Source organism: Rutilus rutilus, assembly GCF_951802725.1.
Source record: "Rutilus rutilus genome assembly, chromosome: 19".
Lineage (NCBI taxonomy): Eukaryota > Metazoa > Chordata > Actinopteri > Cypriniformes > Leuciscidae > Rutilus > Rutilus rutilus.
This window is the reverse complement of record NC_140232.1, coordinates 20006157-20030104: the sequence shown is the minus strand read 5'-3', so window position 1 is coordinate 20030104 and position 23948 is coordinate 20006157. Positions and strand designations below refer to the sequence as shown.

The 23948-nt window shown below is 36.3% G+C and overlaps 2 protein-coding genes across 4 annotated transcripts; both read left to right on the top strand.

The window, feature by feature from the left end:
• Positions 1–787: 787 nt before the first annotated feature.
• Positions 788–8432, top strand: tcf15 (transcription factor 15). Of its 2 annotated transcripts, XM_084388831.1 has the most exons (3): positions 794–1498; positions 2039–2153; positions 8168–8432. In XM_084388831.1, the coding sequence occupies exons 1-2, from the start codon at positions 1013–1015 to the stop codon at positions 2102–2104; spliced, it is 552 nt and encodes a 183-aa protein (XP_084244957.1). In that variant the 5' UTR covers positions 794–1012; the 3' UTR covers positions 2105–2153; positions 8168–8432. The 2 variants fall into 2 exon arrangements, with proteins under 2 accessions (XP_084244956.1, XP_084244957.1); XM_084388830.1 differs by lacking the exon at positions 8168–8432 and having other exon boundaries at positions 788–1498; positions 2039–2390.
• Positions 8433–12203: 3771 nt separating this feature from the next.
• Positions 12204–23852, top strand: LOC311278186 (uncharacterized protein). 2 transcript variants are annotated; one of them, XM_084388829.1, is made up of 12 exons: positions 12204–13180; positions 15078–15229; positions 15498–15696; positions 15865–16013; positions 17167–18340; positions 18603–18712; positions 18902–19124; positions 20021–21073; positions 21357–21487; positions 22223–22442; positions 22692–22870; positions 23111–23852. In XM_084388829.1, the coding sequence occupies exons 8-12, from the start codon at positions 21049–21051 to the stop codon at positions 23153–23155; spliced, it is 600 nt and encodes a 199-aa protein (XP_084244955.1). In that variant the 5' UTR covers positions 12204–13180; positions 15078–15229; positions 15498–15696; positions 15865–16013; positions 17167–18340; positions 18603–18712; positions 18902–19124; positions 20021–21048; the 3' UTR covers positions 23156–23852. The 2 variants fall into 2 exon arrangements, with proteins under 2 accessions (XP_084244955.1, XP_084244954.1); XM_084388828.1 differs by lacking the exons at positions 18603–18712; positions 18902–19124; positions 20021–21073; ... (2 more) ...; positions 22692–22870; positions 23111–23852 and having other exon boundaries at positions 12792–13180; positions 17167–18187.
• Positions 23853–23948: the final 96 nt, after the last annotated feature.

The following is a 23948-nucleotide window of genomic DNA, read 5'->3' as shown; positions in this document are numbered from 1 at the left end:
GTTAAAACTGAGGCGAAACAATCTAGCAATAAGAAACAATGACAAACGACATGAAACAGAACTGTAATATTTCATCAACAACAATATACAACGAATTTAATTACATTTAATATTATAAATATAAATTGGAGATTATAATTACATTTGCAAATAAATCGAAACACAAAACCCTTAGCCTTTTACTGTGGCAAAATACCATGATATAATGATGGTACAGAAGAAAATACCATGGCACCAGGCTATTGAAATTCAGCCCACACACTTGATTTTCAGGTGTCTGCGCTCCAGTGTAATTATGCATTTAAGAACTGTGTAATAATAATTAATAACTACATGTAGCCTACTTGGGTAGGGTAGGATTTGGATTTGGGTTAGTTGCATTTAATAATGCATAATTTATATTTATTTACACAGTAACTATGTAACGTGTAAAAACAACAACAACAATGTAAAATAAAGTGTTACCGATTTATTTCATGGTGTTTACATGGTGCTCAAAGGTACTTCATAGAATACCATGGTACTGCCCTGGCACTGTAGCCTACCTGTCCAAAAACATGCCGTTTACTTTTATGTGAATGCATTAGCCTACTTTATGTTTTTCTTTATCATTTAATGTCTGTCCTTTGAATGTATTAATTCGTTTGTAAAACGATTAACTATTAAAATGAGGTATTTTGTGCTCAAATATGATTTAACGAGTGTGTGAGAGACCGTAGCTTTGTTTATTTGCATATGACTGACCGCTCCTCCCTATAAAAGACCGCGCGCACTTCTCCTGCTTTAACTGCTCGCGCATGGAATGACTGTAAGGACGCGCATCAAGAGGATCTTTTAACATGTTATGAGGTCGATCAACTGCTGAAAGTAACATCAGAGAAACACACATCAGGGTTTGGCGATGCAGTGTTTGCGTGGCTAGTGCTTGACAACAAGCCATAATTTCCTTTTGGATACTTTGGATACTTCCCTCTCGGTTTCATCGAGCTCTTGTCCAAACATTTTTTTAGTAATGGCATTTGCCATGCTGCGGCCCATAGCGACTCATCTAGCGTACTCGGATGTTGCCATGATGTCCGAGGATGAGGAAAACCGCAGCGAGAGCGACGGCAGCTCGGAGCAGAGCTACGGTTGCTGTCCCAGTGCGGAGAAGCGGCGGCGGGTGACACTCAAGTCCACGGTGGGCGGTGTGGTTATAGTAAAGCAACGGAACGCAGCGAACGCGCGGGAACGCGATAGGACGCAGAGCGTCAACACGGCTTTCACGGCGTTACGGACTCTTATTCCCACCGAGCCGGTAGACAGAAAGCTGTCAAAGATTGAGACTCTGCGCTTAGCCTCCAGTTACATCTCACATCTGGCCAATGTGCTCCTGATAGGGGATGGAGGAGAGGACGCGCAGCCGTGCGTGAGCGCGGTGTACAGCGCGCAGGGCGACAGCGGAGGAAAGCAGCCGCGCACCATATGTACTTTCTGCCTCAGCAGCCAGAGAAAAGGGGTAAGAGACCATTCAAAATTATGATCATGGGAGATAATGCGTTTAGTTACTGATACTGTCTGAAAAGAGCAATAATAATAAACAGTAAACATTTATGGATGGCAAATGGGTAGGATGTGGGGATATACGCACCTCAGGAAGTGTGAATGACCCTTGAAATGTAATACAATGAAATTAAAGAGAGAAATTTTAAGAATTAAACAATGTAGCCTACACTAAAATAGTCTAAATTAAGCTTTATACTTTTTTTTTTAACTTGTGCATGTCCCCTTGATAATACATTTGGTCACATATTTGGTGCCCGAAGATAATAAAAAGTGTAAAGTGTAAAATCATTTAAGTTCCCTATCAAAAATGTATTTCCCTGCAATAAGAACTACTCACTTTAAATGTAAACAACAAGGGAGTTGGTTATTGGGTTGGCAAAAAGAAAATGATTGAACAGAATTGGCCAAAATATCAGAAGGATGGCCTAGATGATATATTTGTTTGACCTGACATTAATATAACCTTTTGTTTTGTCTATGTGTGCTTTTGCAGATAAAGGACGGGACTGACTGCGTCCGCATGCGGGGAATCACTTCATTGCGCGTGACACGCCGGTAGCAGCGGCAGCAGCGCGTGAGATGAGACCGCCACTCAGGGAGCGCGAGAGGTGAGCGAGATTCCTCGCGACGGAGATTTTCGGAAGACTCGCCATTCAAACAAGCGTTGGTTTTTGTATTTGTACTTTTCTGTGCGTGTTTTGTACAGAGATACGAACATTTAAAATGCAGTGCATAAAATATTTTTGTTTCCTTTTTCGTTTTCTTTTTTAAAAAGAGAATTTATACATTTTATACACAAATTGTGAGAACACCATGGTGAAATAAAATATATTTTTTCAAATTTCAAATGTCCTCTGTCAGTTATGCGTGGATGGCACAAGAAAAAATAAGCACTTTTGTAAATGTTTTGGGTTGAAAGGATTTGTCTTTACAATTTCATTTCTCCAATAAATCTGCTGACCATTAGAATATGGTCCTTAGATTTACGCATTAATTAAGCTTTCATCAATTTATAGCACAAAAATCAGCTCAGTGGGACTTTAACATAATGACATTATAATAGTATGGATGTTGCGGCTTCTATATCTGTTATAGAGCATTTATAGTGACTTTTGTTGGCTGGTGCTTAGGCCTATGTATCCCTTTCCTTCAGGGTTAAAAATCCAAACGTGTCCAGAACAAATACAACCAAAAGATGGAAGAACAGTCATGGGCTCAGGGATTTAGACAGGGCTTCAAATCAATCAGAAACTAAAACATTAATTCAAATTCAGATAAAACTCATTAAGCATCTCATTACATAACTATTAACTCCTCTCATTCTCTATGTGGCCCTTTTGTCATTGTTTAGTATGTAACTTTTGTGAAGGACAGAAACGAAATGCTTTTTTAATTCTTTTATACATATCTCTCATTCTGTCTCCATGTGTTTTGGAGATCTGGGATGTATTAGTCACGGTAAATACTACCCTTCGGTCAGCATGGGGACCTGCTGCAGCTGTGCATCTGTGAGCTGCATAAATCACCATGAGGGTCAACTTGGAAGGTGGGGTGGGGGTAATATAGAGCAAGGGAAAGTGTAAGAGGGGGGGATTGATAAAGAGAAAGCAGGGTTGAAGGTCTGGGTGAGGATTAAGCATCCAAGCTCTTGGATGAAAGTCACAGGTTACTGTACATACAAGTCGAGTGGGTCAAAAATAGATCTGTACGATTGTTAATAACCTGATTCGGTGAACTTTATGCCGTTAATAAAAAAAGACTAACATTGGCTGCACTGGCTGAGAAAGGAAAACCTTAAATAACCCAAGAGACAGCAAATATGTTGTGTCTGATCTCTCCTCCACTGCTCTAGTTTTAAAGCTGTTGTTCCATCCCACATGCAGCGATCAGACCGAAGATAGAGACATTCATTCCACCAGAGCTACACATGCATGCATGTTTCGAAACAGTCCCCGATTGTGGGGGTTTCTTTTTCCGTGACGGTCCAGATTGAATTTTGGATCTGCTCAGAAAAAAAAGAAGAAAATTACTCATTACATGAACAAACAATAAACAACATTCAAAGTTTTCCAGGTTTTAAATATTTTCATCCAGATCAATAGTGAAGGTCACTGGAGACAGTGTTTCACAGTGTTACGTCCTATACGAGTCTAGGGTTTTAAGCAGACGCAATAATATCAATGGATATAAAGAGCGCTATCCTGAGCTCTGCCACTGCACCACAGATCACATTTAATATTTTTATTTACAGCCTGTAACACAGAAACAAGTTATTTAAAATAACTTAAATAGGAAGCGTTAGAACCTTTAACTAAACTGCTTCAAGAAAAATAAATGAACAACATACTAACAGGGAAAAACAGGATACTAAAAATGGCACCCACCTCCCTACAGCTTCTGTCAGAGAAATAAACAAAACAACAGTTAAGGTGGCTATAGGTTTAGCCTTATAGTTCAATTAGGACATTTTATAAATGTGCCTATTAGACACTGGAGTGCATCTTATTGTCAGTGCAAGTTGATTTTAAAACAGCTCAACAATGCATTTTAGTTTTCAAATATCGTTTTCAAAAACTTAAATGTGGGCAATACTAGTGGATCCAACTTTTATCACGTTTTTGTAGGCAAGACAATTAAGGTTCATGCCTATACAGAAATTACTATATAGAGAAATATTACATGGAGTTAAAAATGTGACAACTTTCCCCCTAATACTAATAAATTCTGAAATTCTAAATTAATTTGTAATGAAAAGATTTATATTAAATTAGAGACACATTTTCACAAGTGCACTCAGACTTTTGAACCCCACTGTATATGTTTAATGATAATGAATCGGTTCAGCAGTGTGCAGTGATGGTACTTCAGTGTTTTGGCAGCTGGTTCAGTCTGAATTCCCCTCATAAGATGCAGATCCGCAGTGTCAAACGTGTGACTGATGTCTCCCAGCCGTATGTGCTGCAGTCTAATCTTACTCTCTCTGCTGGGATTTCATCATTTCACAGCAGATTCTATAGCATTAACTTTGTCTTAGCATTATCTGAAGTTTCATAAATCGAGTTTGATTTGATTTCGTTGGGTCTTTCATTTGGCTTATTAGAAGCATTTCATAACAAAACCAAAAAACCTCTTTCCTGTCAGACCCCAAACCCTGACACTCGTTTACTAATGACTGAGTGGTTGCCTAGTGACACTTGTCCCAGAAGGAAACTCTCTCTTCTGTATTTTGGCAAGAACACAGAGTCTACATCCAGTATATGGATCCACACACACACACACACACACACACACACACACACAACACACACACACACAACACACACACACACACACACACACACACACACACACACACACACACACACACACACACACACACACACACACACACACACACACACACACACACACACACACAACACACACACACACACACAGGTTTGACAGACAGGTCAGTAAATGGTTGAGGAAGACTCCCCAGTACTTGTGGGTTCATGTAAACTCCATTACCATTCATGAATAAAAAAGAATAGTCTTTTTCCGGTGTGTGCATGTTTGGCTCATATGTCCGATGTGAGATGGCTCCCCAAGGTTTCTGTTTTGCAGGAAGTTGTCACGGGCACACAGGAAAGCAAAACATGCATGTCCAACCCTACCGTGACTGTCTCACCGTGCCTCTCTCTCTCTCTCTCTCTCACACACACACACACACACACACACACACACACACCAGCCCAGCAGATGGATGATTCCCAGACACCATAATTCACTGACAGGACTGTATCCGGTCAACAAAGAGAACTCTGACCTCCATAATTATATAAATACTGACATAAAAACATGATGTGTTTCTAACCAATTCTGCTTTGGGACCCTTCTAACTGCAACAAGGGTAAGTAAAATACAGTTGCTTTAGAAAAATCGACAAATGGATTTGAGTTCACAGGGGAAATAAAGAACCACACACATATGACAAAATCAGGGTAAAAAAAAAGATAAAATAAAAACAAGTTTGAATCAATAATATTTCGATAATATAAATCTAAAATATTTTTTAATATAGCCTATATATGTTTTTTTAGCCTTTAAGTTTTTTTTTTTTGTAACATGACAATTTTTTTTACTGCGTGTTGGTTACACCACACTGACATTGATTTGGCAGACACATTTTTTCAAATATTAATAATATTTTAAAACACAACTGTTTCACTGCTTATCTTTTTTGATAAATAATAATAAAATATTATGCCAAACTATAAAGGCAAATGTTCGTTTTTTTTCATGAATTTAAGCATTTTAATGAAACTATTCCTTTTTTAAGAATAATTTTTGAGCTTAAGCAATATACATAAATATGAATAAAATACATTAAAATTATGTAATTGCAAAATCTCAAGCCATTTTTTTTGTATAAGCTGTATTTTTTATCGTATTTTAAAATATTCTTTAACATTTCTCCAAACTCAGATCACTGCTCTCAAAACAATTAACACAGTGATCTGAACACATATCTTGTAATTGTAATTGGAGAGGAGGAGAGAGTTTAAGAAAAGGAGAGAGCAAGAGCAAGGAGAGGGAGAAGAGATGGGTAAAGTGGAGGGAATTTGTGTAGTGGAAAGATTGTAAGAAGACATGAACAGAAATGAAGCCTTTACAAAAACTAAGTTTATTCAAGTGTGCTATTAGTATATTTAACTAAATATTAGAAAGTAAACATCAGACTACTTTTTATGTAGGCTACTTTTCAGAAATATACTTTTCTGTATTACTTAATAAGTAAGTACTTAAAGTGTAATTTTAGGTACAGTATATATCTAAGTATATTTGGCCTATACTTGTACTCATTATTTTGATCGAGATGTATTTAACAGTATAAGTATTAAAATGCACGTTTGAGCTGTTTTAACTGAAAGCAACTTAAATTGACAAATATTAAAATATGTCAGTAGGCCTACCATTGTTTTGTCTCAAGATGCACACCAGAAATGTTTTTTTCTTCTTCTAAAGAACATTATATATAAAAACTACTTGATATCTAATCATAAGGTCTAATTCTGGCTTAATCTATAAGCATTGTCTGTGAAACCAGGCCTATACGTTTGATGTTAAGTTCACTTAAATAAAACATAAAAGTATACTTGCAGTATAAAACTACTAAACTAGTTTACTGAGAGAATACTTCAAAATGTACTTTCATAAACTAAAAAATGTGCCACAAGTATCTATCTAGTGAACTATCAGTATATGTTCACTTGTAGTTGCAGCACAAAAAAATTAATAATAATGTAGTAGTTGTGTATTCAAAGTTTACTACTATTTAAAGTGTACTTAAGTGTAATAATCTAAAAAGTCAAAAGTGTAGTATAAGTTTATGTACTAGAAAGTGGGCCAATTTAATCCCAAGTAATATTGAAATAGTACACTTACAAGTATACTAGTAGTCCATTGAAATTTACACAGCAATAATACTTGAACCAAGTTTGAACCAAGATGACTATATGTTTGTTTTTAATGGAATAAGAGCATGTCATTGTTAAACTGGACCACCAGTCACAATGGAAGAGGCTTGTGGAGATGAGGCAGAACCAACTTCCACATTCGCAATTTTGTTTTTTTTGCCCCCATAATGCATGATATGCAGAGGCGGACAGAGTACACAGCTTCATTACTTGAGTAAAAGTACTGATACCCCTTGCTAAATTTTACTCAAGTACAAGTAAAAGTACTACAGTCAGATGGCTACTTAAGTAAAAGTACTAAAGTACTTGTTTTTAAAAGTACTTGAGTATCAAGTTTTAAAATTTTTTTAAATATTGCATTACTACTGCCACAGTGCTTACATTGGTAAACACAGCAAACACTTGAAGCGAAAACTATCATTAACTTGTTCAGAAAATTGAAATAGTCTGGCGAGGTGGGGCCACGGGTTGGCACATTTCCGGGATGGACCTGCTGCGTCTTCATCCATTGTTTCGTCCATGGTTTCGTCTCTTATCTAAATCTGACAATGGAGTTGACTTTGGTGGAAAGCTGAGGTGATTGCTGATAGGCTGTCCCAATCAGTGGCGCCTGCACAATCCAATCACGTTTGAGAGGGAACCAACAAATTGAGGGTTTCCGAGATTTTTTTTTTAGAAGAAGTAACGGGTACTCACGGTTATGGATATAAATGTAGTGGAGTAAAGAGTACAATATTTGCCTCTCAAATGTACTTGAGTAAAGTCATGAGTACTCCCCAAAAATGATACTTGAGTAAAGTACAGATCCCTCAAAATTGTACTTAAGTACTGTACTCAAGTAAATGTACTCCGTTACTGTCCGGCTCTGATGATATGATATTCTGTGATGAAATTCTCAGGCCAGATGTAAATAGAGGCATTATCAGCAAAGTTTAGTGATTGCAGTAGCTACTGAAAAAAAAATAGCATCACATAATTGACCAAATATTCTCTCTCTCTCTGTGCTTCTATTGCTTCTAAGTTAAAATGATAAACTCAAACATTTACAACATTTTATCTCTCAAGCTTTGAGAAGGAAGAAGGAGGAAGCATCATTAATACACACACTTACTGACTCACATTCTCAGTCTCTCTCTCACACATTGTTTTTTTTTTGTGTTCAGGAGTCTGGAAGCGGAATTCCCTGAGTTGGGAATTGCTGGACAATGTAAACGCTCCACAGCTATCAGCGCGGAATGCCGTCGAGCAGAAGATGTGACCCTCCCAGACATTAACCGTGCAGGGGTCAGTTTCGGTATCGTGCTAGTGATGCTTCCGAAAGAAAACAATCAAACAATAAGACACCCACACAGCAGGAGGGGTGCAGAGGGAGACAGGCCATCATCATCATCATCATCATCATCATCATTATCATTATCATCATCACCATCAAGCATCATCAAAGTATTTTTAATAAGGACCATGACAAAACTGGGTCAGTGGAGGAAGCTCTCGCACACACACACACACACACACACACACACACACACACACATACACACACACACACACACACACACACACACACACACACACACACACACACACACACACACACACACACACACACACACACACACACACACACACACACACACACACACACACACACACACACACACACACACACACACACACACACAGGGTCCAGGGTGACATATCCATGGCAAAATAATAAGACTCAAAAAAAATATCTGATATCAGCAAAAACTATTTTTGCAAAACCGTAGTCATGCATTTCAAAAATCAGTCAGAAGAAAAATCTCTGTTGCATCTCTTTTTGTTTGTAGTGATGCAGTAACAAGATTTTATTACAAAACCTTTAATATCTGATATAGGAGTTTGCAATTGTTATACTTAACTTAAATTATACACAGTACTGTCATTATAATTGTTAACGTTATTGTTAATTACGTCACCGATGTGTGTCTATGTGTATACAAGTGCATTTTTGTACTGTGTTTTCACATGGGAAAATCTCCCAGCTGTGGAGGCTTTGAGAGTCTGCTGTGTATTGATGGAACATTTGGGGCGTTCCTCTATGTGTGTGTATGTGTGTGTTTCTGTGTGTTCAGAGGTAACGATCATCTAGAGGAAATCCTCAATCAGACGCCAGAAAAAGTGCTCTGAACAAGCTCACTGACAGAAACATAGACCTTTACAGACACACACACACACACACACACACACAGCTGTGGCTGATAACAACCTCAGGGAGCTGCTGCCGACCGCACAAAACACACACACCCACACACAGATACACGAATAGTCAAACTAAATAATAAACCAATATTTCCATGACTACAAACACATTACTGTACCTGCAAACAGATATAGGCCTAACTCATTTACAGCTTTTTGCAGTTACATTTTTATTAATTCTTATTTAATTATACGTCAGTCTCCTTTCTTGCCATTCGTGTACAATACACTCATGTCGAATAATAATTCGTTACATTCGTTACATTTTCTCTGCACTCAAAGCGATTTACATGTTCAATAGTTGAACATCTCCGGTGTCCAGATGTTAAATTCCATAAAAAACAACAAAGAGGATCTTGTAAAACAGGCCTGTACCAAATTTAACAGTAATTTATTTTCTGTTTTCACATTTTTACAGTGAAATCAATGCAAACAAGATAATTATCAGTCACAGCAAATTACGCAAGTAAAAAGTGCCAGTGGAGCTGAACTATACAGTCACTTGCACTATATTATGTGAAAATATTTACCTGAGCATGATGGACTTCTAAAGCTGACCATAATTTGTAATTAGGCCTATAAGGCAATATTGTACATAATTTTTGAAAATCTCAAAAAGACGGGGTGTTTTCAGTGCTGTTGTGGTGAGATGTGGTTGTTATCATGGTGAATTTTTAGAATGAGCTGCTGCTGTCATCGTTTTAGATACACAAAACAAGGCCTTTATCACCCTTTATTGGTTGCAAAAGCTGTCAGTGTGTGCGGTATACATACATAGGTATAGGGTTAGGGGTAGTCTCAGACTCAGACGTCACGACCACGGACCGCTGGCTGAACGTCTGATGCATATGGCACACTTAACTGGAAACACTTCAGGATTTTTGAAGTCGTCATCTGATTGGTTGAATTCTACAGGATTTCCGGGAGACGTGCGTATCGTGTTCATTAACGATCCGCCTGGAAACAAAGATCACACCCTCTCATGAAAGAAAAATGCCGTCATGTTTACAACTGTGACAATGGGATCATCTAAACGCTGTATTTTCAAAAGTGTGTGAAGTATGTAAAGTTCACGGCATAGACTCTTTAAGTACGTCCAAGAGTTTTACACACCGGTCTGTTATTACATGACATTTAACAAAACAAACTGTGATTGGTTGCTTTACATGTCAGTCAGATGGCCTCTGGGCGGTCCTTGGCCAATGATAGCTGCTAATTTGCCCAGAGAGTTGCATACTTTGACCAAGAGATGAAGTCTGTTGATCGACAATGCAAAAACCCTCTGTAGCTCGATTATAACTGCATATTTATGTATTACAGTCACTTCCTGGCCCTATTCAAAGATATGCCGTGCTTCCGAATGTGCCTACTTCCATATGTGAAAAACTGTATGTGAAAAGAGTCTGAAAAGAGAGCATGTCCAAATTCACAGTAGGTTATTCGTAAAAAAAAAAGTTTGGGGTCAAATGAGAATGATCATACACTGTAAAAAGTGAACAGTTGGATCAACTTAAAAAAATTTCTTCAATTGGTAACACCTAAAGAAATTAAGTTTTCTCAACTTAAATTATCACATTTTCACGATAAAACGTGATAATTTAAGTTGAGAAAACTTAATTTCTTTAGGTTAATTTTTTTAAGTTGATCCAGCTGTTCACTTTTTACAGTGTATGTGACCCTGGACCACAAAACCAGTCACATGGGTAAAAAATTTTAAATTGAGATGTATACATCACCTGAATGCTGACTAAATAAGCTTTCCATTGATGTATGGTTTGTTATAGGACAATATTTGGTCGGGATACAACTATTTGAAAATCAAAGGTGCAAAAAATATAAACATGAGAAAATCGCCTTTAAATTTCTACATTTATGTTCGTGATTGTGCTGCATTCGCTCACAAAAATAAATGTTTTATATTTACGGTAGGAAATTTAATAAATATCTTCATGGAACATGATCTTTACTTAATATCCTAATGATTTTTGGCATAAAAGAAAAATCGATAATTTTGACCCACACAATGTATTGTTGGCTATTGCCACAAATATACCCGTGCGACTTGTGACTGGTTTTGTGATCAAGGGTCACATATTTGGGGGTCTGTGGCATCTAAAAGATCGGAAACCCTGGTACAGTAGTATGCAGTTTTGGATGCAGCATATGCACTGCAGTTGTCATGTCATTTTAGAACTACCACTGTAAATATCGTGAAAGAATGATAACTATAGCCAAGAATAAACTGTAAATTCACACAAAATTGTACAAGCAGATGCTATATAACCAAACAGATGACCAGAACTTTGGGTTAGAGAAGACACACTTCATATATAATGTGCAGAAATCTTTGTATAGACGGTAAAATGAAGCCAAGACACTCCTCCTTTTTCACTTCCCCCTGCTGTCCTCTCATTCATTGTGTCCGTCTTGAGGTAGCACAGGCATTGTTTAATCCAGATGGCGTAATCACAACCCTCTCTCGCTGTCTTCCTCTTCCCTTTCATACAGCCTCCTATTAATATCCTGATCCCTCACTATCCTGTCAGCAAGAAAAGGAGATGGCGAGAGGGAGAGAAGGAGAGAGGAAAAGGAGAAAAGTATAGGGGATCCCCAACATGAAGAACAACAGGATGGAAGAGAAAGCATGTCGTACGGTCAGTTACGGGCAGAAGGGTCTCTGCGTCCAGAGAGAGGAGAGGGCTGAGTTCCGGACTGAGGAAAAGCAAGTCCACCGTCACACTTTCACAGACAACTTATTTACTGCAGGGGAAGAGCAGCTTTACAGCTCTGTGATTCAGCCATTTGTGGCTGCAAACGGGACTCAAAGGAAAACAAAGACTTCAAAAGAGCAGGACAGAGTGAGTGAGAGAGAGAAACAGGAGAAGATAGTGGTGAAAACCTTTGGTGAAATATCTGTAACTTCCACCACAGGAGCAGGTGGCTCTCTAATGTCAGTCTGCATGAGCAAAAATTCAATTATAGAATGTGTTTATTAAATAATACTTCCATTAGTTCAACATAATGATGACTGTAACGTTCCATTGTGATACAAGTGCAGACTCTGCAAAGTGAACCACTGACTAAACCCAATTTAAAGGTGTTTTTTTTCCAGTCACCTACTGACACTGTGAAAATATGCTCATTTTTTCCAGCTCTTTATGTGCGCAGGAGTTTCTAAACTGTCAGTATTTCCATTATACCATCACATTATATTTAACAGAATTAGACTCGACAAACATGTCATATCTGCCATGATGTGATCAATTCAGTTCTCACTAGTGAAAACATACTTATGAATCTTATGAATGAAATTTCCCTGTGTTTAATAGCCTTTTTATATTATTATTTTTAACCAGTTGTTGTTGATTTGAACAACAACTTTCAGGGGCTGACCGTGATAATGCTAAAAATATATAATGGGTTCAAGACATCATGACAGAGAAGGTATAGCCTACTGTTTTTCTATACATCTTTATTACAAGTAAATAAAAGTATAAAAGTGTTTTAGTACAAAAATTAGGCATTATGAACTTAACAGAAAGATGTGGATAGATACTTAAGTCAGTGATGAAATTGTCAAATTTGCATAGCATGAAAGTCAATGATTGAGTTTTAAACTGATAGAAATGTTTGGTTCAAGTCAATTATCTTTTATATTGTGTTTAACGTAAAACCTTTTTTTTTGTCATCGTGTCACAGTAGCACTAGAGGGCAGAATTGAGACATAGACTGTATGAGACGACAAGATAGTTTTTTTTTGTTGTTTTTTTTTTTTTTTTTACTGTTCAAGCAGAATCTCCGAGTCGTTTCAGACTTATGACGTATTATTTCTGTTTTTTGATGGAGTGATAAGAAACAGCTGTTTCCACATCATCACTGATGGCTACATTTTACCAACGGTAAAGAACTAAGAATGGGAAATCAAAATATTTTAGGTAAGTCAAAATCAGACATTATTGATTCATGAAGCTTTTTTACTCCCCATTTTGAAACATAACTTTTTTTAAATAACTAATAATACAATATACCATATTATTTATGAATAATATTCCACTGAAATGTATTTGTGTGGTGATTTTAAGTGCTTCGTGGATGCTTATTTACGCTAAGATGCCTGACTTAGAGCCACACAGCAGGGAAGATATTTTCACTTTATAGTCTTGTTCTCTTTTCTGTTAATGAAATGGGGTTGAGGTTTATGAGTTAAGTAAAAAAACATTTGTTTCTGATATTAAAGTGCCTAGTTTTACAAAATAATAGAAATCAGGGGTTTTCCTGGGTCAAAAATGGTCTTCGGAGTTGGCAGAAAGGCTGTCATCCTTTCCTTGCCCTGGATTGTATAGCTTTGAAAGAAAAAGTCCTTCTTTGCTAGACCTGATACATTTTGGGATCATCTCAATATTAAAAAGTAAAAAAGTAGCATTAAAAAGTTTATTTTAACTAATAGTCTAATTTTCTACCAATAGCCTATAATTTTAAAAAGCAGCTAGCTAACAACAACTAGCTTTGTGCTTTTTTCAAATGAACATTGCTTTACATGTCAGTCATTTGCTAACTAACATGAACTAACCATGAGCAATACATTTGTTACTGTATTTATTAATCTTTGTTAATGTTAGTTAATAAAAATACAGCTGGTCATTGTTTGTTCATGTTACTTCACAGTGCAAATAAAACCTTTGTCTCTTTGCTCGTTCGCGCTCTCTCAGTTAAAGGGATAGTTCACCCAAAAATGAAAATTACCCCTTGATTTAACACCCTCAAGCCTTCCTAGGTGTATATGATTTTTTTCTTTCAGACGAATACAATCGGAGTTATATATTAAAAAAAATGTCCTGGCTCTTCTGAGCTTTATAATGGCAGTAAATGAAGCCCAAAAAAGTGCATCCATCCATGATAAAATAAATACATCTGGCTCCATGAGGTTAGTAAAGGCCTTCTGAAGCGAAGTGAAGCGATGCGTTTGTAATATTTATAACTTTATCAACTAGCTTCCGGCAGACGGCCTATGCAAGTCGACTTATGCCAAAAATGAACACTTGACGTGATGTATGACGTAGGATGTAGAAGTAGCGTAAGCTTGGACGCCTCTCGCGGTTCAAACAAACAGGGCTGGGCAACAAACTCAAGCTCCTCCGACATTTGTCTTTAAAAATTCTCATTTTAGACGTATTATTCGTGACCGTTTTATTGGTTTGCTCTATCCTCTGCGCTTCCGCGTTCGTCAATTCGTCATGCGTCAGGTTAAAGGTTACTTTTTCGCAGTAAATCGATGCGTACGGCCTTCTGACGGAATGGGATATTTTTTACACAAAACACTTCAGAAGGCCTTTATTTTTGAAAGAAGTGTCTTATGCTCAGAAGACAATTAGAAATCTTACCATCCCCAATCTTTTGAATGGTAGTATATATCTGGAAGTCACATTTTATGATATAAAGTTTGTATTTCCAAAGCATGAAGATAAGATCTTAGTCTTACGGATTTATGAATGAACCTCTTGTTTTAAAATCTTCCCAGTATACTGACTTTTGTTATGACATCCGCTTCATACATTACAATGCTCATACCTTTCATTAACTCTACAATAAGTAAATCCACTTCACCAATTACACTTCGACAGCAATACCATAGAAATATACAGAGCTACCGCAAAAACGGTAGGAAACATCTAAGCTCTGAATGCATAGCGTAATAGTAAGTCATTTTATAAGTTCAAACAAGGACCCCAGGCTACTACCAAAATGGAACTTTTTTTTTGCTGATGTGAATTGTAAATATTTTGAGAAATACTTACATCTAGTTTGACGTTATGTATTGGTCCCTCTTTGCAGCATTGCTGTTGTTTGCAATGGCAGCATTGCACTGTGGGATATCAGAAAGCATGGACTTCATGAAGGGAAACTGTAACGATTTCATCAGACTACCTTGTGAAGCTGCTGACCGAACAACAACGTACCGTTATGTCATATGGTACAAAATAGAGGTGAGTTACCTTGATGGCTTAATTTGCTTGGAATTATTAAAACGCTTGTGTAGTTTGTTTTATTTCTACCAATGATTTTTTAAAGTTAAAAACAATGGTAAGCCAGCAAACAGAGCATTTCCTTTGATGAGAAGGAACTCTGCACATATCATCTGGCAAGTGAAACATTTTGACCTGGTTGGTCTGGCCAACCAACCAACCAACCAACCAACCAGAAAACACCACACCACAACAAAATATCCTAACACAGCTGTGTCTTTCTTTATAGAGTAAGCCTAATCCTATCATCAAGAGAAAAAATGGAGAGGTTACAATCTTTACTAACTTAACATCTGTTTCTCTGGGAGAGAAAGAGGCCTTGGAGTTAAATAACTTGCAGCCTTCAGACTCGGGAGAATATAAATGCTACCTGGCTGCAGAGGTTGGGGGTCGAAATGATGAATCTTTTATTAGACTGAATATCTCAGGTATTTTAGAACCCCATTCAATCTAGTTAGTTTTCTAATCTATTTGACTTTACTATTGATATTCGTTATGTTGGTGTCACCAAAACCAAACCTCTCCTTATTAAATTTGTAATTGCATGCGAGATCTCAGAAAGCTAAGTATTAATAAATGTTTCTCTTCATTTTCAGAATGTTTGCATGTGAGCACAGTTTATCCCTCCACCATGATCCCTGATGTTTCTTGTCCTGCTGTAGATGATATAACTGTTAACTGGGCTGTGCTCGGCCTTTCTCTCTTCAGCATGGCCAAAATCATCCTTTGTATTGTAACTGTGGGGGTGAGTATAATAGCAGCTCCAATCGGTGAAACAAATGACCTTTATTTCACATTCCCCCGCAATGATTGCAACATGCACATGCAAACAACTCTGGAATTAAATCAATGCTTGCCCATGTGATAAGTTCATGTGATCATTAAGTTTTTGTTGTTGTTGTTGTTGTTGTTGAAGAAATTAATACTTTTATTTAGAGAGGACAAATTAAAAAAGATTTCTATTTAAAAAAAATGTTGTTCTTTTGAACTTTCTATTCATCAGCTTCTAGCAAAACATTAAGCAGCATTTTTTTGAAGGATCACGTGGCACTGAAGACTGGAGTAATGATGCTGAAAAGCTTTTTTTATTGTAGTTTAATCTAATAAATGCAGCCTTGTTGAGCATGGGAGACTTCTTTCAAAAATATAAAAAAATCTCACCACCCCTAATCTTTTGAACAGTAGTGCATAGCCTACAAGGAAGTCACATTTTGAGATATAAAGCCACACTTTATAAAGTTCACAGACCTGCAGCGAGTATTTTTTATTAGGGGACTTTTGGGGACAGAGCATTCAGCGTCCCCCACCCTCTGGAACTCCATCCCCTCAGACATCCGAAATGCCCCTTCTCTGGACATTTTCAAAAAACTTTTAAAAACCCACCTTTTTAAAAAGGCATTTAACCTTGAATGACTTTTTATTATTATTATTATTTTTTAATCTCTGCAGTTATCTGTAAAGCGTCCTTGGGTCCCGTGAAAGGCGCTATATAAATATAAGCTATTATTATTATTATTTGCACTTTTTTTTGCATTTAACCTCTTCAGAAACTGTTGCACAACAGGAAACAGAGATGGTGAGGCCTATAAGTCAGCTCCCCTCGCTTCAAACGTATCCCACTCGCTTACATACACCCACCCCATCACAGGAAATAATGGTTTTTTCGTTCTTTCTGCAGAATCCTGTGATGGTGTTATAGCAAAAAGATAACACTGTAGACTGTGCATGCACTTCAGATCTTCAGTTCTTTTACCGCCTGATTGTTTTAGCAAATAATGACAAACCTTTTGATTTCAGAGATTTTTGAAATGACATAAACCACATGGCTGTTAGCTAAGTGTAGGCTATGTGGGAGAGTGTTTTCTGAAGCCTGTCTGATGTAAAATTTCCTTTCACAGGTGTGTGATCGAGTCATATTTAGCACAACAAGAAGAAAACAGGAAGTAAGTGGAAGCAAGACTGGAACAAGGTCAAGCTGGAAAGACTGAGATTCACAAAAAAGCTGATGGGGTCTATTTAGTTTTACGCATCTGCTAAAACAGTCCAAGCTGTCAACAATTACAAGGTTGTTGGCACAATTAGGTTGGGTTGATAGTGTTTGTTTCATTTCTGTGTGGTTTTGCTATTCTTGATTCTTTTTTATAGATGGATTATTCCTAGGGGAGGAGGGACGGCCAAAATGCACACTGTTGCATTTTGTTTGTTTTTGCATTTTTTCCCTACATTTTTTAATTGTACATCCTCTGTAAATATTTTACTGTCAGTAGCAGAATTATGTACTTTATGGATCACAAGAGTTAATATGTCTTCTTATATATTAATAAATTATAAATAATATATGGATAAATAATTTGGCAATAGGCTAAATATGTATTGGTATAGATATTCATATAGCCATCATGTTATGGACAGATTCATGTTCAACATGTTGGCTTAAAATAGTTTGAATTCAGTTCAATTCATTTCTCGGTATTATGAGGATCATCAGTAGCTAAATTGCTGAGAAAACTTTTCAGTTCAGTTCTAACCTAATTCTGATACTTTCACTGGAATTATTTTTCAAGGTTATGTAACCAGATTTGAGGTTTCACAATTATGCCATTGTAGAGAAAAGTAGAAGTGATACTGAGACACAGAGAGAAATGAAAATGGAAGAAAGAAACACAACTAGCCTAAATATCAGGAGTCCAGGTTTTGGTTAGTTAAAAAAAGTGTTACATATTTACCCCTTTTTTCTTTACATCCTGTGTGTGTGTGTTTGTGTGTAGGCCTATGTGTTTTTTTTACTGATATACAATTATGCATATGCATACCGTAATACTACCAAAGGAGGTGTTCACAATATGTACCCGATAACACTTTACAAATAGAACTGTATTAAATTGCGCAAACAATAAAATTAGTAAATGCTAAAATGAACGTTTGTGTTTGTTGTTGTTGTTATTCGAATCGACCAATAAGATCGCACCTAATGTCATTTCCGGGTTTATGAAATAGCACCATTTCAGTTCTGCTGCAGAAAGGAGAAATCTTATAGAAACATAATCATGCTGCACATCTACTTTTTAATGTGTAAGTAGAAAATGCATTTATTCTTACATGCACACCGTCATTTATTGCATGATTGCAAGAAAGAGAAACACGTAAAAAGAACAAGTAAATACTAAAGTGAAAGTAACCTAGCCTACTGTATGTTTACATGAACAAAGCTTCCTTGTTCGCGTATCCAAAAAAAAAAAAAAAAAGCTGCAGAATGATCTCGATTGAGTGTGTTTTCATGCAAGTGCAGCCTGTAATAAATACATTAAATGATGTTATAATTTCTGTCCTTCAGTCCATCTGGTTTACTTCTCAATGTCGAATGAGGAGCAACGCTGGATTAAAATACCATGTCACGCTAACATTGAACAAGGTGTAAAGTACAGGAGTATCACTTGGTACAAGGTTTGTGTCTGACTGTCTTTTTTTTTTTTTTTTTTCTCATTTCAAAAAGCTGTTAACAGTAGCTGCAACCTGCAAATCAACCTGTCAATAATAATATTCGCTCAGTCAATACATTTACATACATTTGGATACATAGTAGGAGGAATGTTTCCTGGAGCAGTGTGTTATTAAAGTAAGCTTATTTTACAGGTTGAAGAGGGTTCTGATGTGCTGGCTGGACTTGTTTCGAAGGATCTGTTAAAAAACATCACAACACTCTTTAAGTTTGCACATCATTCCTATGAGGTGGGGGAGGACAACTCCCTCCTGGTCCCTGGTACTGCTGAAGAAGACTGCGGTGTTTACAGATGCACATTGTGGCCTCCACTGGGTCATTACATTCAGGAAGGAAATACAGAGCATTATGCAGCAGGTGAGAAGGGGAGCGGAAGTTATTTTGATTTGCATGCACTGTGAAAAAAAAGTTGCTGCCTTAAATTTTTAATAACAATCAACTTGGATGTTTAAAGGGTTAGTTCACTCAAAAATGAAAATTCTGTCAGTAATTACTCACCCTCATGTTGTTCCAACCCCGTAAGACCTTCGTTCATCTTCGGAACACAAATTAAGATATTTTTGATGAAATCTATCTGAGAGCTGGCTCACTCCTCCATAGACTTCTAGGTGACCGAAACTTGCTGGCCCAGAGAAGTTATTAAAGAGATCGTTAATATAGTCCAAGTGACTACAGTGGCTCAATCTTAAGTATATCAAGTGACGAGAATACTTTTTGTGCGCAAAAAATAACAAAAATAACGACTTTATTCCACTATTCATTTCCTTCTATCTGGGCCTCGATTCTTTTCACGTAGTGTTTTTGCGCAGCGCGTCTGTGTTGCACGTCACACGCATCACACACATGACCAGCGTCGGCCAATAGTGAGCCTACGTGGTGACGTGCAACACAGACGCGATTACCAAAAATGATAATTCTGTCATAATTTACTCACCCTCAAGTTGTTCCAAACCTGTATGAGTTTCTTTCTTCTGCTGAACACAAAAGAAGATATTTTGAAGAATGTTGGTAACCAGACAGTTGATGGGTCCCATAGACTCATATAGTTTTTTAATTTTTAATTTGGAAGTTAACGGCTGCCGTCAACAGTCTGGTTACCAACATTCTTCAAAATATCTTCTTGTGTTTTAGGAGAAGTATTATAGGAGAAGTAGGCCTACCATGATATATTTGTTTCATTTCCATAGTTCCCATTAAATGATAGCCTAGATGTGATGTGAAACTTTTGTGTGTGTGTTTGTTTTTGTGCTTAGACTGCATAAAGCCTCAAGTGCAAGCGGTAAGCAGCAAGAAGGACACACAGTCTTCCAATCATCAATTCATCATAGTCGGATGTGTGCTGAGTCTGATGGCTTGTGCTGTTATCATGTTTCTGAACCTCAAAATGATTAAGAAAAATAATATTATGAAAAAACTTGTTCAAACTGATGAAAGTGTATGAAAATGAAATTCATCTTGCATTTGTTCAAACAGTTACTGTTTTAACGGAATAGCATCTTGCACTATCAACAATAAACTAAATATTGCAAATGTTATTAAATTGATATTATTAAATCAATGTACAACAATCAAGTAGCATTTTTCTTGTTTTTAGTTGTTACTATAACTGATTTAAGCAATTATTATTAATAGTCACCTTCTGTGATCATTCTTAATAAACACAGCAAGTGTGATGATGATGGAGATGCTGCTCTAATTTTACTGAGCCGAATACTTACTCTCAATACATCATTTCAAATTCATTTTAATTGGTTAAATTCACTAACTTCGTTAGGCGGGCATAATTGCAATGACAGGGAAACGAGCCAATCATTGCATTTTCGCTTTTGTCTCCCTCAAAGGATGCAAAATATGCTACACTTTCTTTACCGACAGGTGTTGCTGAAGGACAGTGTTACTTAAGGAAGACGAGTAAACCATTTGATTTCATAATTCTGTGAATCTGAATTCCTTGAAAATCAGTGTATTCACAACTACAAAAAAATTGTTCACCCGCGTTTACTGTTACTGTACAGAAGCCTAGCCTATATAAGGGGGGAAATGTTCAGCTTCCTACCTTTTTTTAAATCTGATGTCAAAACAATTTACAAGTGTTTTTTAATGGTTTGAGTTATAAAACAAAACGGTTAAGATGACCCCGATCTTGACAAAACCGCAAGACAGCATTGCGAAACCCACATCATTTTTTCTGGAGTTTTCATAGAAAAAGTGATTCTTAAGAACTGTGGAAAGCAGGAGGCAACTTCAGAGGAACCACGAGCGTCACGCATTTCACCATAAGATGATGATTCGCTTTATAGTGTTGGGTGAGTAAGATATCGCTTTCTTCTACTCATTATTTTACTCACAGCTTTTAGTTCATTTTTAAAGGCCCTTAAAATTATTTTATTTGTTCCAAGCTAAAAACAGTAAATGGCAACAATCATTTTACGCAATAACTCCAGAATGTAACACGTGTGTATTTGGCTACAATAGCCTATCTGTATCCTATGCTTTGACAAAAACCAAGCAAGCAAAGTTTACCTACGTCAGGCTCTTTGTGCTCTTGATTTTATCCCCAGTGTTTTTGATCTGTAATGTCTGTTCTAGCGTTGAGCCTTGGTATAGTAGTCGGCAATGATGAACTCCCCTTCGTCACCGCAGATTGCGGAATTGATATAGTTTTGCCTTGTACTGCCCTTCAAAACTGTAAGAACTACACCTCTGTTACGTGGTACAAGGTGAGTCATGTATCATGTAATATTTATCACCTCGCATGTTTACGTGTCTGACCGCATGGCTTGAAACAAAATGCTGGCCTAATTGGTTTTATAGGTAACCTTGTGAAGGCTATTGTCTAATTTTACTCACACATATGAGCCGTGGAACAATGGGATGAAAAAAAAAACTAAATTAAGCTCTTCAACAAATCTTCATGTGTCTGCAAAACACGAGAAACGTCTTGTCTTGCATTTACATAGAAAAACAACGGAACATTTCGAACGGCCTTTAATGTCTGTGGCTTTAAGCAGGAAACATGCTGGCTTGCATTTCCTTTACACCCATTCCTCTTTATTTTACTTGATCTGTGCATGCGATATGGAGAAAAGAAATTGGCCTACATAAGAGAATAAAATAATTAGTGTGCACCATAAAAAAATAGGCCTATATCAATAAGTTGACAACATATGTTTTTACATTGCTTTTTTAGTTCTACAAGATTCATTCGACAATTGTTTTGTCAGTTTTATGTAATTTAAGTTGAAATGACTTAAAAATCCAAGTTGATTGTAGCCTACTTAAAAATTTAAGGCAGCAACTTTTTTTTACACTGTTTTCAATTTCTTCAGACAATAACATGCATTGCGATACCACGACTACATTCTTTACATACTATTATTCATCCCAAATCTATTCTAATAAAGAGCAGAGCTATTATATGAACTCACTATGTTCTTTTTCTCTCTTTTTAAAAGTACTACAATAACAGGAGTGATAAATCTACAATGACAATTCTCAAAAAGTCAGAAAATGTCATTCAAACTGATAAGCACAATGATTCTGTGTCACCGGATAAAAACACATCTTTGGTCTTAAGGAAAGTTGCTCCTTCAGATTCTGGGACCTACAAGTGTTTAATTAGAGCCAAGGCTGGAAGAAAGAACTGTGAAACGTTGTTTAGACTGAATATCTCAGGTATTTCACTTTTAATAAACAGAGAAAATGAACACTTTTTCTTTCTTTTTTTCATAGTTATACATACTGTATTTTGGTTGTGAAATGGTGTGTATACAAAACATACAGTTTTGGCAAGTTTCCAGTATAATTATGGCTTTTTTCAAAAAAAAATTTTACTTTGTTGTTCTTTCAGTCATTTTTTGTGCATTATTTCATTTGTTGAAGATAATTTCTGATGAGATAAAATAGATCTATTTGTCTCCCCAGATTGTGTGTCAACACCTTCACCCATTATCGCTGATTTCTCCACCACTAAGTTTATTAATGGGTCATGGGCAAACATTAGCATCCCAGTGACTCATGTGGGTGATTCAGAGCTCTTTGTCTTCTGGGGTTGTGTAGGACTAGCTGTGAGTAAACTTGTCCTCAGTGCTATGTGCATATGGGTAAGTATTTCTAAATAGCTTATTTATCTCATCTCTTTTGGCATTATTTTAATTATTAGAAGTAATTCAGCACTGCAGCAGATGTATCCAATCACACAGATCACTAAGGTTATAACAATATTGTGCTGAATCAATGTCCTAAATTATAGCATAAATTGACTTTGGATGCCTGATCCTTTTGCTGTTAATGTGAAAAATTAAGTTTAAGCTATAAAGGTAATTAGATGTTTCTATTTTCAGGTTCTTGTTGAGTTCAGACAACTTAGAAGAAGAAGACAGACCTAAGATCAACCATTGTTTATCATCACCAATCATTTGTTTCCATATCGTCCATATAGACTTTCCTTACATTCTGCTAACCTGTGGATAGATCATTTGATGTTTTATTCATTTATTGTTTTAATAATTTGAATTTGCCTGTAAATAATACATTTAATGAGACAGTCATGATGAAACCGTATTGTTGCGGTTCTGTTCAAAGCACAACTGATCTGTGCTTTGTATCCGTTATATTTATTTACATAAATGAAAATTATTTACTCAACCATATATTGCTTCAAACCCGTATAAAAGAACAAGAGTTTTATCACACTCCGAAAATCAAAAGCATCATAGTGGTCAATATTACTGTATATTCCAAGACTTCTGAATCCTCATACGACAGCTTTATGGGATGGCCAGACTGATATTTAAGTCATTATTCACTCTTTAATCGCATAATTAATACAAATAATAATAATTTATTTGGAATGAAAAGGAAGGGTGAGTATGGAAGAACTTCATAAAATCATTTCTGGGTGAACTATATTCAGAGTGAAAAATTTTTCACATCAATTTCATTTTATCCACATTTAATATACACTGTAAATAAATAAATTATCTTAATAAATTCTCAATAAAAAACTCTTCATTCTGGATTTATAGTATACCAGTGTTATTATAGTATTATGTATACACTATTATAGTATTTATTAATATTTTGAATTAACTCTTATTTTTATATATTGTTTTCAATTTTAGTTTAAATTTTACTAATTTTATATATATATATATATATATATATATATATATATATATA